Below are 14,740 nucleotides of genomic sequence, written 5' to 3'. Positions count from 1 at the left end.
ATGGAGTCCTTGGAAAAAATCATTGTGTACTAGTGCCAAATGAGATAAAACCAGAGAGTGGACTTAACTGATAGGGAGGAAAAAGAGAGTTCCCCTGGGGAAGGAAGAAAGAAGAAACGGTGGCATTAAGGTGAGATGAAGTTGCAAGAGTTACTGTTACTGCTTGGTATCTACCATCCTCTAAATATGTTGGTGAGTGTGTTTAAGGGAAGGACTGTGAGGGTGGGAGGAAGGGAAAGATGCAATTTCTATTGGCAACGGCTTCTACCTGCTTTTGCTCTTGTAGGATTGGCAGAATTCATCTTAGAAACGTGGTCTCAGTTCAGTAAAATGTTAGAAAGAGATTAAACAGAACACTATTCTGCATAAAAAATAGGATCATAACAGAATTGGGAAGAGTCTAGAAAAAGAATGGTCACTGAGGGGGGTTTTGAGAGAATAGGGGCTGACCATGGTGCAGCAAGGAAGTTCCAGAGGGGGCAGAAAGTCAGCACAGATTTTCTTGGGAATTGCCAAAATTTGGGGCAGGGTACTGAATTTCCCCAACTTAAATTCTGAAGGACAGTACTGTCTCACCTGACGTCTAGGTAAAGTCTAGAATGACCAAATTAGAGAGTTGGAAGGACTTCAATTCACTTTTCATCTTTCTCTGAGCATTGTGAAGATTGTATCTATGGCCCAAATGTAATTGTAAGCCTTAGCTGAATGGCTATTCATTCTTTCCTTCAGATGCTATTTTCCTCATGGATCTCTCTGAACAATTTTTATCAGCAGCCTATTCCCATTAGGGAAACTTACTGTTTGATCCTCAATTTAGAAGTACAAAGAAGAAAAGGCAAAAATATTGACCATAGTGATTTAAAGTTCAGCTGAGTTTTTCTTAGACATCTTTCCATGTCTTACCATTGTCCTTTCATCGCAAAGTGGAGCTATTTAAATAACATCTTTGCCAGGCCTTCCTGGTTAAGAGTTAGGATATGAAACAGTTTTGGTTAGCAGAATGGCAGATTGCATATTTCTTTCACTTCATGCCTACACATTAATCAGTGTGGTAGTTAATATATCACATGTGGTAGAGCTGATTAAAGTTCTTTAGCACTCTTATTCTGATAAAGGTATTCACCAGGGAGGAATAGCACCTTATATCACCTTCCATGTGAGGCTGTCTGTCTCTAGCTGCGTGAGGACTGACACAGGGTGGGGCGCATCTTCCAGGAGTTTTCAGTCTGAGACTTAAAACAGTGATAGACTCATTAAGGTCGACAGCAGTAACAAATAATTACAAAACCCCAATCATGTGCCACACACTGTGTTTAGTGCAGGAGTTGTCTTTTTTTTTCTTTTTTTAAACATGTTCTTTCATTTCAGGAATTCAGTCTTGAAGGAATACCAGACATGCATATTAATAATTTCAGTCTGGAGTGGTAAATGTTTGATGGAGGTATATATACTTTTTTGCTGTGGAGTCAGGAAACAGATAGTAATTATGAATCTTTTCAGGGAGAAGTTGGGGAATGCTTCATTGAGGAGGTGGCATGTTAGCTGGAACTTAAAGCACAAGTAGGAGGTCATCAGGCTAAAGGAAAGGAAGGGTATTATAGGCAGGAGAGAAAGTAATTTGTGCAAAGTCACAAAACATGAATATGGATGACATATTTTGGCAGTGGTGGGTGGTGTGACCAGAACAGATAGCAGACTACTGTGGTCTGGATCACTGGATTGGCTCTCTCTGAGCTTCTTAGAAGGAAGGGCAAAAAGGGAAATAATCAAATTATTCCTATTAACTCTTTCATGGAGGTATTATGATACAAATTCATTCCTTTACTCCTTCAATTACTCAACATATATTAATTGCTTGCCTAGTATGTGCCAGGCATCTGGCTGGACACTGATGATACCGCAAAAATAGAGACGGACTGAATCCTTAACCTCATGAAACATTAGCAGCTGTGTTCTCTATTGAGTTCATTCAGTTCAGCTCATCTCACTGATTCCTTCAATGGAGTCAAATGCTGAGGTGAGATTAAGAAAATTTGGAAATGTGTGGTGATTTTAATGTATTACCTAGATGGGCTGTAATAGCTAATTTTATGTGTCAACTTGACTGGGCCATGGGGGCCCAGATATTTGGTTAAACATTATTCTGGATGTGGTTGTGAGGGCATTTCTGGATGCAATTAACATTTGAATAGGTAGATGGAGTAAATTGCAGATTGCCTTCCCTAATATGGGCCTCATCTAATCAGTTAGAGGCCTGAACAAAAGGCTAAGTAAGGGAGAATTCTCTCTGCTTGACTGTTTGAGCTGGGGCATTAGTTTTCTTGCCTTTGGACCTAGACTGGAACTTGCACCATTGGGTCTCGTGGGTATCCAGCTTGCTGACTGTACATCTTGGGACTTCTCAGCCTCCATAACTACATGAGCCAATTCCTAATATAAATCAGATATAGATAGGGGTGCCTGGGTGGCTCAGTCAGTTCAGTGTCCAACTCTTAATTTAGGCTCAGGTCGAGATCTCAAGATTGTGGGATGAACTCCTGCGGTCAGGCTCCATGCTGGGGTGTGGAGCCTGCTTGGGAATTCTCTCTCCCTCTCTTTCTACTCCTCCTCCTTCTCTCTCTCTCTCTCTAAAAAGAAAATCAGAAATAGATATAAGTCTCCTACTGGTTCTGTTTCTCTGGAGAACCCAGACTAATACAGGGGAATACATGATAAAACAATGTCCAACAGAGGAACAGCTCTGCCTCAAGTTTGCTTTTTCACCACTTAAAATACTGCAATTTATTAAGAGATCTGGCTTACAACCTAAATGGAATGTCCAGCAAGTGAAAATAGCCTGTAATTTGGGAGGGAGAACACTAAAGAGCTTCTCTTTTGATAGATCAGATGATCATTCTAATGAGTGAAAAGAAAAATGTATTGCTGCCTCTACACACCTAAAAGAAATCAAACTAAACCAAACTGCAAAAAAATTGATCACATTTTTGAACAAGTTGGATGCATGTTATGAGGAAGACAGGATGTTCAGTTTCTCCAATATTTTATGACTCTCACTTTATGAAATAGGAGTGGTCTTAATAGTTAATTGGCTCTGTAAGAAAGAATGGCTTAGGATCAACTACATCCCCAAAATGTTAATAATAGAAGACCTCAGAATTTTATACAAGATACCAATTCATTTAGCATTCTAGAGGCATATTTTGCAAGTACTTTATCTCAAGGGATTAACTACTAAGTCAAACTGCTTAAACTGAGAGATTTCTATGAGTGCTTTATTGAGATTTTAATGGCTTGGTGGGTGTTTGGTGACACTAACCTTGAAAATTTTCCAGGCTAAATTTATTTCAGTAATACCATGGTGTAGGAACTTTGGAGTCCTGGTTGTCATTTTACCTGTGCATGGGAGAGACCCAGAACTGTCTTATGTGAGAGTGAAGCTTTGGTCTTGTCTAGAATGCTTGTGTTCCCCTCCCCCCATTTCCATGTATGTAAGTAGAAGGCCTTTTTATTAGGATACTTCTTAGTTAGGGTCTTCATTTTTCATTAAGACATGGCATTTCACTCCCCAGCTCGGCTGATTACAAAAGCATACAGCTCTGTCTTTAACTGGCAACATAGAATATGTGCACTCTAGGCCCATGTCAGCAAATGCAGTGCTTCTTGGTCAATACTAATCAAAAGCTGAGTTATGAGATATAATTTTTATTTATGGAGCATTGACTAAAAGTTATGCAGCACATTCATTCCTCTGTAATTGATACTCTAAAATCAATCAGTCCTTGAATTAAGGCAGACTGTTAGAACCTAGCCCCTCATAGAACTGTTGTTAATGAACTAGGCTTTGGCATTCATTATACCTCTCCAGTGAAGCAAGTGCTAAGAAACTCAGAGGCAAATTCACGAGTTAACTTAAAGAACTGTATAATGTTTGGGACACCTGGGTGGCTCAGTCGTTAAGCATCTGCCTTCGGTTCAGGTCATGATCCCAGGGTCCTGGGATCGAGCCCCGCATCGAGCTCCGCATCGGGCTCCCTGCTTGGCGGGTAAGCCTGCTTCTCCCTCTCCCACTCCCCCTGCTTGTGTTCCTGCTCTTGCTGTCTCTCTCCCTCTGTCAAATAAACAAATAAAATATAAAAAAAAAGAACTGTATAATATTTATTTTGTATACAATTTTCTCTAGAGTCATCTGATTTAAAAAACAAATTATTGAGGTGAAACATAACATTTCAAAGTGAATTATTCAGTAATCATGAATTAGTAAATTCACAATGTTGTGCAAATACTACCTCTATCTAGTTCCAAAATTGTTTTATTACTTTGAGTCATCTGACTTTTTTTGCTTTATCTTTTCTTCTATTTTTTTCAATTCTTTAAAATCTTATTGTATTTCCTGCATGTCTATAAATCATCATGAATCTCTTTTTGAATGAGGTAGGATTTTAATAAACAAATTATAAAAAAACTAATAATAAGCTCCAGTGCAGGAGCCTGAAGAGGAAGAGTCAGGAAATAGGAGAAGTATCAAGAAGTCATTTTGTGGGAGCCAAATGAAGAAGGAGTTTCAAGAAGAGAGTGGTTGACAGGAGCCCTTGCCAGAAAGATTAAGTAAAATAAAGATGGAAATGAGGCTGCTAAATTGATTTATTAGGAAGCCATCTGTGATTTTTGGGAAAATTGTGTCCCTGTTATGTATGGTTAGAGGTGAAACCTTAGTGAAACTTAAAAAAAAAATCTACAGTGTAGTAAAATAGAAAAGAAGCTGTGGTTTGAAGGCAAAGGAAGTTTGAGGGAATTTTTTTTTTTAATGATGGGGTAGTTAAGCCAAATATAACTTAATGGGTGGAGGAAAATGGACAGATGGTCCTGGCTTTGCAACCAGCTATGGTGTGACATTGAGTAAGACACTTCACATTTCTAGCCTTGAGTTTCTTATCCATGAAGCACAGTAGCTTAACTAGATTATGTCTAAGATTCTTTCCAGCTTTAGTGTTCTAAAGTGTAACCTTGAATGGAAGGAATGTATAAATATAATGAGAACAGCAAAGCAATTTTGAAAATACAATAACATACTCATCATACAGTATCATTTTTATTAATCTTCCTGAAATGCTGATCTTTAATAAGGTTTTATGATATCATAATGAAAGAAAGGAATCCAATGAACATTTACTATCAATGACTTTACCATAAAGGTTTGCTTTGCTTTATACAGCCAACTTATTTTTTTATTTAAAAAAATTTTTAAAAGATTTATTTATTTTAGTGAGTGTGAGAAAAAGAGAAAGAAGAGTGCATAAAAGGGGCAGAGAGAGAGGGAGAGAAATCCTCAAGCAGATTCCCCACTGAGTGTGGAACCCAATGTGGGGCTCCATCCCAGGACCCTGAGATATGACTTGAGCCAAAATCAAGTCAGACCCTTAACCGAGTGACCACCCATGCACCCCTACAACCAACTTTTAAATAATTTGAAAGTCAAAATAGTGGTTGATGTGGATTGTAGTGGATTATAAATGGCCATAAAGGTTTTGATACTTCTCCTATCTAGAGATAAGATCTATGTTCTTTCTTCCTGAATTGAGATGAGCAATATGGCTGTCTAGTCATTAGAATGTGAGGAAGTGACACTGTTTCTGAGCTGTTAAGAGATTGACAGCTTCCACCTTCTGGCTCTTGCAATACTGACTCTTTAAACCTATGCTGCTATGCTTTAAGGATGCCCAAGTATCCCTGTTAAAGAGACCTATATAGAAAAGAAATGAGCCTCCCCCCTGCCCCGCCACCTCCACCAGCCAACAGCTGTGGTTGAGTATTGAACTGCCAGCCATGTGAGTAAACCAACTGGAAAAAAGATGTTCAACACCTTTTAGCTTGAGATACTCTAGGTGACACAACATGGGGTAGAGAAAGGCTGTCCTCACTGATCCCTGCCCAAATTTCAGACTTATGGGCAAAATAAATGAATGCTGTTTTAAGCCACAAACTTTGGGGATGGTTTGTAGTGCAGAAATAGGTAACTGTATCATGCAGTTAAAATTTATTCACTGGTAATCATGTAAGCCAAACATAATCTTTATAGGTGGTTCTGCTTTTGTGCCAATATGTATTTGAGAAAAAACTTGTATTCCATAAAATTGCATACTAATTGCACACGGGGTTTATGAGGAAAGTAGGACTGAAGTAGACCACTCAAAACCTGTAGAATTTTGTAAAGAGAGCCCTACCTAAACCAGTAATAATTGTATTAAAAACATCAACCATAACATAGTAATTTCTTTGATAACAGTTATAGAAATATTTTTCTAGATATGTTTCCTTTGGCAAGGGAAACAAAAGCAAAATTAAACTATTGGGAGTATACCAAAATAAAAAGCTATTGTACAATGAAGGAAAGCACCAATAAAACAAAAAGGCAACCTACGGAATGGGAGAAGATATTTGCAAATTATATATCTGAGAGGGGGTTAATATCCAACATACGTAAAGAACTTACACAACTCAACACCAAAATAACCAAATAATCCAATTAAAAAATGGGCAGAGGAACTGAATAGATATTTTTCCAAAGAAGACATACAGATGGCAGATACACTAGAAATTGCTCAATATCACTAATGATGAGGGAAATGCAAATTAAAACCACCGTGAGATGTCACCTGACTACCTGTCAGAACGGCTAAAATAAAAAACACAAGAACTAACAAGTGTTGGAGAAGATGTGGAGAAAAAGGAACCCTTGTGCATTGTTGGTGGGTATGCAAACTGGTGCAGCCACTGTGGAAAACACTAGGTTCCTCAAAAAATTAAAAATAGAATTACCATATGATTCAATAATTCTACTACTGGGCATTAACCCAAAGAAAATGGAAACACTAATTTGAAAAGATACATGTACCCCCATGTTTATTGCAGCATTATTTACAATAGCCAAGATATGGAAGCCACTCAAGTGTTCGTTGATAGAAGAATGGATAAAGAAGATATGGTGTGTGTGTATATATATATATATACATACACACAATGGAATATTACTCAGTCATAAAAGGAATGAAATCTTGCCATTTGCAGTAACATAGATAGACCTAGAATGTATAATGCTAAGTGAAATAAGATATTAAAGGTAAGTACCATATGATTTAGCTCGTATGTGGAATTTAAGAAACAGCAAATGAACTAAGTAAAAGAGAGACAAACAAAAAAAGAGGCTCTTAAACACGGGGGAAAAATTTTTGGTTACCAGATGGGAGGTGCATGGGGGGGATGGGTGATATAGGTGAAGGGGATTAAGAGTACATTTATCTTGAGGAACACTGAGAAATGTATAAATTGTTGAATTGTTATATTGTACACTTGAAACTAATATAACACTGTCTGTTAATTATACTTGAATTAAAAAAATAAATTTTAAAAAGAATTAAAAAAATTAAAAAATCAGCTATAACAAATCGCCTGTGTCATTTGCACTTAGAATCACAGTTCATCCTTATTAGCCTTACATCCTGGGGTTCATGTTTCCTTAAAGACATTTTTATGTATAGTTTCACCAGAGAGCTATATAAAGTGGAAAGCATAGGGATTCCTGAAGCCACTAAATCAGTTCCTTCTTGCACTAAAAAAAGACTCTGCTGCAGAATTTTCATTTTTCTTCTTAAAGTCTTCACAAATTGCTAAAAATTCCTTTTTAACTGTGATAAAGTTGAGCTCTTCAAAAATGAACAGTTTTGGAAATTCAAAAGTGAACCTAGAGGATTTCAATGTTTACTGGCATCCTTACTTTTCAATTACACATGAGCTAATTGGCACTAAGGAAACCTATGTAGCAGAACAGATGGCATATGAATGGTCAGCCTGTATATGGTGAAAGGAATACATATATTGACTATAAAGGCCCCATACTGTGTTGCCATAGTCCCTTGTCCCTAATGACTTACCTTGTCCTGATGGACTCTCAGTTTCGAAGCCTGGTAGAGATGGCTGTTCTGTGTGGCAGCAGTTGGTACTGCTTTGGTTTCAGCTTCTTTCACCAGATCCATCAGGAAAGTGTTGTCAGTGCTCTCTGTGGGCCTAGGGCCCAGGGCTGAGGGAAGGACACTGAGGGTGTCCTCTTCTTCAGAAGAGGGTGGTTCAATGGATTGCTCTCCATTTGGAAATGCTGGTGTGAGGAAACCTTCTCCTGAGTTGGGAATGACTTTACCACTAGTCTTTGAGGTAGTGTAATAGAGGGATTCCTCATAGAGGATGTAGTCAGCTAACATCAGACTTTGTGGTAAAAAAACTCACCAGGTATACTGTGTCCTGTTCTGCCCACTGTCTCAAGCCTGGATTGACCAAGAGGAAGTTCTGGACTCAAAGTAGCATCCTGAAGAATGAATTGAGAAAGACATATTGAGAAGTGACCTTTCCCTGTATGTGAGAAGGGCTACACTCTGTATTTTTTCTTTCATTTAAATTTAAGCAATTATTTTGTAGTTGACTTGAATCTACTATGGATTCTTTTTTTTTTTTCTGCTATGGATTCTGATATAGGTTCTGATACAGAAATTTGTCATGAAAGGAAAACATGCATTGATACAGTGGCAAAATATGATCAACTGGCTTCTTGGCAGGCTGAGTCTGCCTGGGTAGGGTGAACTAATAATTGAAATACTCTGAATTGTCTATCATGTTGGAATTTATGAATTCCTTCATTTAAAGAAGGAATAGAGCTTAGTTAGCACTTCAATTTATGAATACCCCAGTGACAACTCTTGGCATAAATTAAGTGGACATAGCTTTAAATGAAGTACAAAAATTATTACAGAATTTATTATTTTATTTTATTATTATTATTTTTGAAGATTTTATTTATTTGACAGAGAGAGCACAAGCAGAGGGAGAGAGAGGGGGAAGCAGGCTCCCTGCTGAGCAAGGAGCCCAATGTAGGACTCAATCCCAGGACCCAGGGATCATGACCCTGGCCGAAGGCAGCTGCTTAACTGACTGAGCCACCCAGGTGTCCCAGAATTTATTATTTTATTTTGAAGACATTATACTTATGAAATCCTCATAAATAAATATAGGTAAGACCTTAAGACTTAAGAACAAGCTTATAAAGTATGCTTATGTTTATATCTATTTCCAAAAGTTAATATTAAATTATATATTCTGCTTTAAGTATTCTTTTCAGTTCATGAACATGTGTTTGTTTTATCAAAACAGCAAGTCCTGACACTAACTGAAACAAAGATCTAACAACATTGAAGAAAACTTTGAATTTTAGGGTATTTGAAATGTAAGCTGTATCATATTTTATTAATATAGAAACAGGAAGTGGGCAACAAAGTACTGCCTGTAAGACAAAAAAATTATAATTAGCATTGCAAAAGAAGATTTTGCTCTGTTCAGTCTTTAAACTGATTTTTTTTTTTTTTTTGATGGAAGCTTTTGAGGCTTTGTGCCTATTTGAAGAACAAAAGAACAACAAACTCACTTACCTTTGTGATATCAGCAAGGAGTGTAGGCAGCACTGAGTGGAAGTCAGGATTGGAGCCTGGCACTGACCCCAAAAATTCTGCAGGTGAAAAATCACAATGTTTGAGTATTTCTTTCTTTTTCTTTCTTTCTTTTGTGGTTGGGCACTAAAACAGTCAGGGTTGAAAAATGTGGCAATAACCAGTTTTTAAGGACTAGAATAGCAAATCATTAAGAAATCAGCATACATAAACTAATGGTCATTGATGTGAATGATATATTGGAGGACAGATGCAAGGGGTACATCTTATATGTTTATGTGATAAGAACAGTTATTAAAGTGGATTTTTAGGGTGCTTAGTTTTATCGTATAGATTTGGATCAGGCAGGCAAGTTGATTGGCTAGGCCAGTGGGGATGAAGATATAATGAAACTAACAAAAAGAAATAGCTAGAATAACACTGGAACCAAGGACCATTTGCAGAGTCCTACTTCCACCTTGAAGCCTGATTCTCAGAATATCCCAGAATGTTGAACAGAGACAAACCAGAGTACCAGATGATCTCTAAGATGAGTATGAAGCTCACCTTTTCTAGCCTAGGAGATTCCTTTGCTTTGATGTTGTCCCAAGGGACCATTTGATGTTTTCCAGTGTTGAGTTTGACTATCTAAACCAGAGAAATAGAACTAACAGAGAATGCCAGTTTCATGCTGTGTCATACTAAAATAGCATTTCTAGTGTTCATCTATTATGCCAAGAGTGCTGGGCATAACGAGGAGTTCTAGGCTCATGGGTCCCTCCAGGTACCCTCTGAGAATCCTGAGTGTGCCTGATGATCTTGTTGAATTTTTTAGATCCACGCTCCTCTCCCCTCCCTGCTATTCTATGCCCTAGGAGTTTGATTTACACGGACTATATCAATGGCTTTTTGCCCTCTGGTCTTGGGAAGGCTTAGATCATTAGGCAAACCCTTCATGCCTAGAGGCAGTAATGGGGCCTTGCTGCTCAGGCACCAGGGAACTGTCCTGTTCTTTTGTGTATTAGGAAAAACTTTATAAACCGTTCCTTTATCAAACTCTCTTCATGCTATCCCAATTTGAATGGCCATCTGTTTCCTTCTGGGACTCAACCAATTTACTAGGTGAGGGAATCTGTTTGGGTTATGCCAATGGAACAGAACTGTCCATGGGTGCTTCTTTACACCTGGACTCCACCGGTGTGGAGTTAGCCACTACTGAACTGAAACCGGCTAACTACTGAACTGAAACTCTGGGCTTCTCCTAGACCTATTCTTGATGTGAAGTAGCACCAATAGCTCATCAAATGACACACAGGTTGGAGTGAGGAAAGAGAAATTATACCACTCATGATGTTCCTGTCACAGAAATGATTGATTCTATAAGGCCCAAGTTGAAATGACAGTGACCATGAGACATTTGCACCTACTAATGTTGCTGTTGGAATGAGGATAAAACCAGAAGTATGAAATCACCAACTGACCATCAGCGAACTGAACTGTTTCCAGATCCAAGGATTTGTCTTCCTCCAGTGCTCTGCTGATCAGTTTTTTGAGGTCTAAAGCTGTGAGATAGATTTCTGGTTGCTTGTCCTCCTCCATCATTCCATGAGGGACTCCTTCACTCTCAATTTTGTTGGAATCAAAAGACAGGAGGTCACTTGCAGGGCTTTTTACTTCTGCACTGTCTCTCTTAAAGATGGCCATAAGTTGTGTCTCTATGGAGCTCGAACTGTAGACAGCAGAGGACACATTCCACCCAAACCCATTGTTACATGCTTTATAAAGAGAGTAATTATGTTGCTATCAATATTTTAGACAGCTTCATCCTCTTTCCTGATGGGTCCTTAAAGAATATCCCACTTCAAAACTAGTTTAAATGCTTATTAAAAATTTGAAATGTGGAAGAAGAACTGACATATATTTTAGTTGTTAGACAGAATGCCAGGATGGGGGTTAAGTCCAGCTTGAAGACTGGCTACTAACTGAATCAAGTGATCATAGATTTTTATTTTATTCTTTATGAAAAAGTATTAATTGTTAAGAGTTGCTATTATTCACCAGTGTTTTTGGTGGCCTTATAAGTAAAGTCATGAAGTGCCAATCAGCAAGAAGGATGAACTGTCCTTTTTTCTACAAATAGGCTTCCATAGGAGGGTCTATGAAATAGCAGCATAGGATACAGCAGTGGGACAGTACTATGTACATATCGTAACCAAGTCAAAGCTTCAATTCTTTTTCTTTTTAAATTTTATTTATTTATTTGATAGAGAGAGAGCACAAGCAGCGGGAGCGGCAGGCAGAGGGAGAGGGAGAAGCAGGCTCCCCACTCAGCAGGGAGCCCAATATGGGGCTCAATCCCAGGACCCTGGGATCATGACCTGAGCCGAAGGCAGACGCTTAACTGACTGAGCCACCCAGGCATCCCAAAGCTTCAATTCTTAAGGTTATTTCTCTTCTACTTCTTTCAAGAAATATTTTTTAATTAAAAAACAAAATTCTAAATCAAACGTAATTTTTTTCCCTCAAGCTGCTTTTAAGATACCTTAGAAGAAAGGTGTGAGAAAAGAGAAAGGGAAGTAGTATATAATTAACCATATTTATTATTGTATTTATTGACTTGATGCCTTTTTGCATATAAAAATGAAATAGGAATCTCCATAACTCTTTCCTCTCGGATCAGGTTTACCTTTTAGTTTATGCCATAAATCCGCACAGAGAGATGCAGAAGTGTTTTAAAGCCACAGGGACTGATAATGTGTACTCTTGGCAGTTCTTTGGGCCACACAATCAGTCAGAGTCTACAGTTCATTATTTCACTAGTCAATTAGAGAAGCCAAAGCTGGATTCTTATTACTGAGCTCTCCAAGGTATAGTGGGCTCTGTCACAATTCAAACTGACCTTGGAACTAAGGAGCAAATTAGTTTCTCTGCTTTATTCCAGACTTAGGTTGGCTGCTTGTACAAGTGTGCATTCAGACAATTTCCCATCACAAATGATATTTAAGAAATTGTTAAAACATGCTTGCCTCACAGAAATGTGTTATGTTTTTCTAATTGGATTTTGAGTTTTACAGAATACACTTTCACTGATCAAATCATTGTTTACATACTTATCTCACGTAGTGATTTTGACTTGAGTTTTTTTCTACTTCTGAGTAACTGATCAATTATTCTCATTTAAATAAGACACCGATAAAAAGTCATTGGCTTATCCCAGACTTTGTATGTAAAAATTACTTGTAAAAGATCAGCATATAAATTTGTGGGGGAAAAGGTACTATATTCCAAAACATTAGAAAAGTCCAAATTACCCATCTCTTCCTTTCTTTGGTCTTCATTTCACCATATGCAATGGGAACATGCAAGGGAGAAAGAATTTTTATGAGATTTTTTAAGACATTTACTGAATCATTTCATATACCAGAGAGAGACACAGAGAGAGAGAAAAAGAGAGAGAGAGAGAGAGAGAGAGAGATTTCTTTCCATTGTCTCCCATGTTTGCCCAGAGCTTTGAAGGAAATACATAAACTGCCATCAGAATTTGGATGGGAATTTTGAGAGCCATATGAATCTCAGGAAGTAAACAGAATTATATGATGTTTCCAATTAGGATTCAATCTTTGTTCAAAGATTGTATATACTTTTTACTTTTATTTTTTTTAATTTAAATTCAATTAGCCAACATATAGTACATCATTTGTCTCAGATGCAGTGTTCAACATGTACTTTTGGTTCTCTTTGTAAACTCTTTGATTTCTTCATATTCTTCCCAAAGAGGTGGTAAATACATCATAAACACCTTACATTTTGGGTGGTGCTGGTGCCAGGAAGTTTTTAAAGAAAGTATTTTATAAATGAATTTCTCATCCTCTGAGTAGCATTAAATGATTAATTTAATCCTGGAAGTAATTTATCTGAGACTGGACACTGGAACTGGTGTTTGGTTGACTGATTATTTTTCAAATTGCTTTAATCAGTAAGCCTTGAGGGAATGGTACAATGCATCATGGAACAGGTTGCAAGAAAAAGAAACACCTGTTTACTGAGTGGGTGGTCCGCGCCAGGCAGTTTATATGCATCCTCATTTAATCCTTCAACAACACAATCCCCATTTTACAGAAAAAGGAACACATACACAGAGGGGAAGTTGTTAGTTGGAAGGTGGCAGAGCCAGGATTTGAACCCTGTCCTGCTTGACTTCAAGCCTGGGCCCGTTTTCTATGCCACTACCTGCCCATGCCTCAAAAGAGGCCATTTGGTCATCAAACTGACAAACAGATTTTGGACTCCTCTGGGCATATATATATGAATTTAGTTTAAAAGCTATATTCAGCTTTCTCATCTTACATTTCAGATGATATTTGTTGACAAAGACTTTCTACACATGTGATGGGATTTGTGTTGCTGCTCTTTCTGCCTGGAGTATGAATTTATTTAACTTTTTTTTTAAGATTTTATTTATTTATTTGACAGAGAGATAGAGAGAGAGAGCACAAGTAGGCAGAGTGGCAGGCAGAGGGAGAAGGAGAGGGAGAAGCAGACTCCCCTGATGAGCAGGGAGCCCGATGCTGGGGCTCGGTCCCAGGACCCTGGGATCATGACCTGAGCCGAAGGCAAGACACTTAACCGACTGAGCCACCCAGGCGCCCCTGAATTCATTTAACTTTTATCCCTTGATAAAATATAACTGAAATAGACTGCTACTACTTTCCTTCTCTGGAAGCAGGGGAGAATCTATGACTTTATCATTGGGGCTGCTCTGTGGGAGGGACTTCTGTACCAACTAGACATTCATTTAGGGCCTGCCGCCTGCTTCTTTCAGCAGTGGCTTGTAGTTTGGGGAGAGGCAGGGCTCCCTGAGCCAAGACCCTAGTCCTGCTCATTTAAAAAAAATATGTATATTGCACTGAAATATAATTGTCATGAAACAAACTGCACATGTTGAAGGTGTACAATTTGATCTCAGTTTGATACTACACACCTGTGCAACCATTACCACAATCAAATTAATTCCTCCCAAAGGTTTACTCATGCCCCTTTGAAACCCTTCCCCCTATCCTTTCTGTCTCACCCTCCCCTAGCAACTACTGATCTGTTTTCTGTCATTACAGATTAGTTTGTGTGTTCTAGAGTTACATATAAATGGAATAATAACATACTCCCTCTCCTCTGGCTTTCTTCACTCAACATAGTTATTCTGAGATGAAACCATATTGCTGTGTATTCTAATAGTTCCTTCCTCTGCTGAGTAGTCGTCTGCGGTAACAATAGTC

The 14,740-nt window shown here is 38.2% G+C and overlaps 1 protein-coding gene across 1 annotated transcript in view; it reads right to left on the bottom strand.

Moving 5' to 3' along the window:
- The window catches only part of IMPG1 (interphotoreceptor matrix proteoglycan 1), a 126,087-nt gene that overhangs the window by 58,706 nt on the left and 52,641 nt on the right, over positions 1–14,740 (bottom strand). The window contains 4 exon segments of the mRNA XM_027600829.1: positions 8,278–8,356; positions 9,471–9,547; positions 10,949–11,196; positions 12,779–12,799. Coding sequence (XP_027456630.1) covers positions 8,278–8,356; positions 9,471–9,547; positions 10,949–11,196; positions 12,779–12,799 — 425 coding nt within the window.

The sequence above is a fragment of the Zalophus californianus genome, chromosome 7 (assembly GCF_009762305.2).
Source record: "Zalophus californianus isolate mZalCal1 chromosome 7, mZalCal1.pri.v2, whole genome shotgun sequence".
NCBI classification, from domain to species: domain Eukaryota; kingdom Metazoa; phylum Chordata; class Mammalia; order Carnivora; family Otariidae; genus Zalophus; species Zalophus californianus.
The sequence above is the reverse complement of the archived record's forward strand: the minus strand, read 5'-3'. Positions and strand labels throughout refer to the sequence as shown.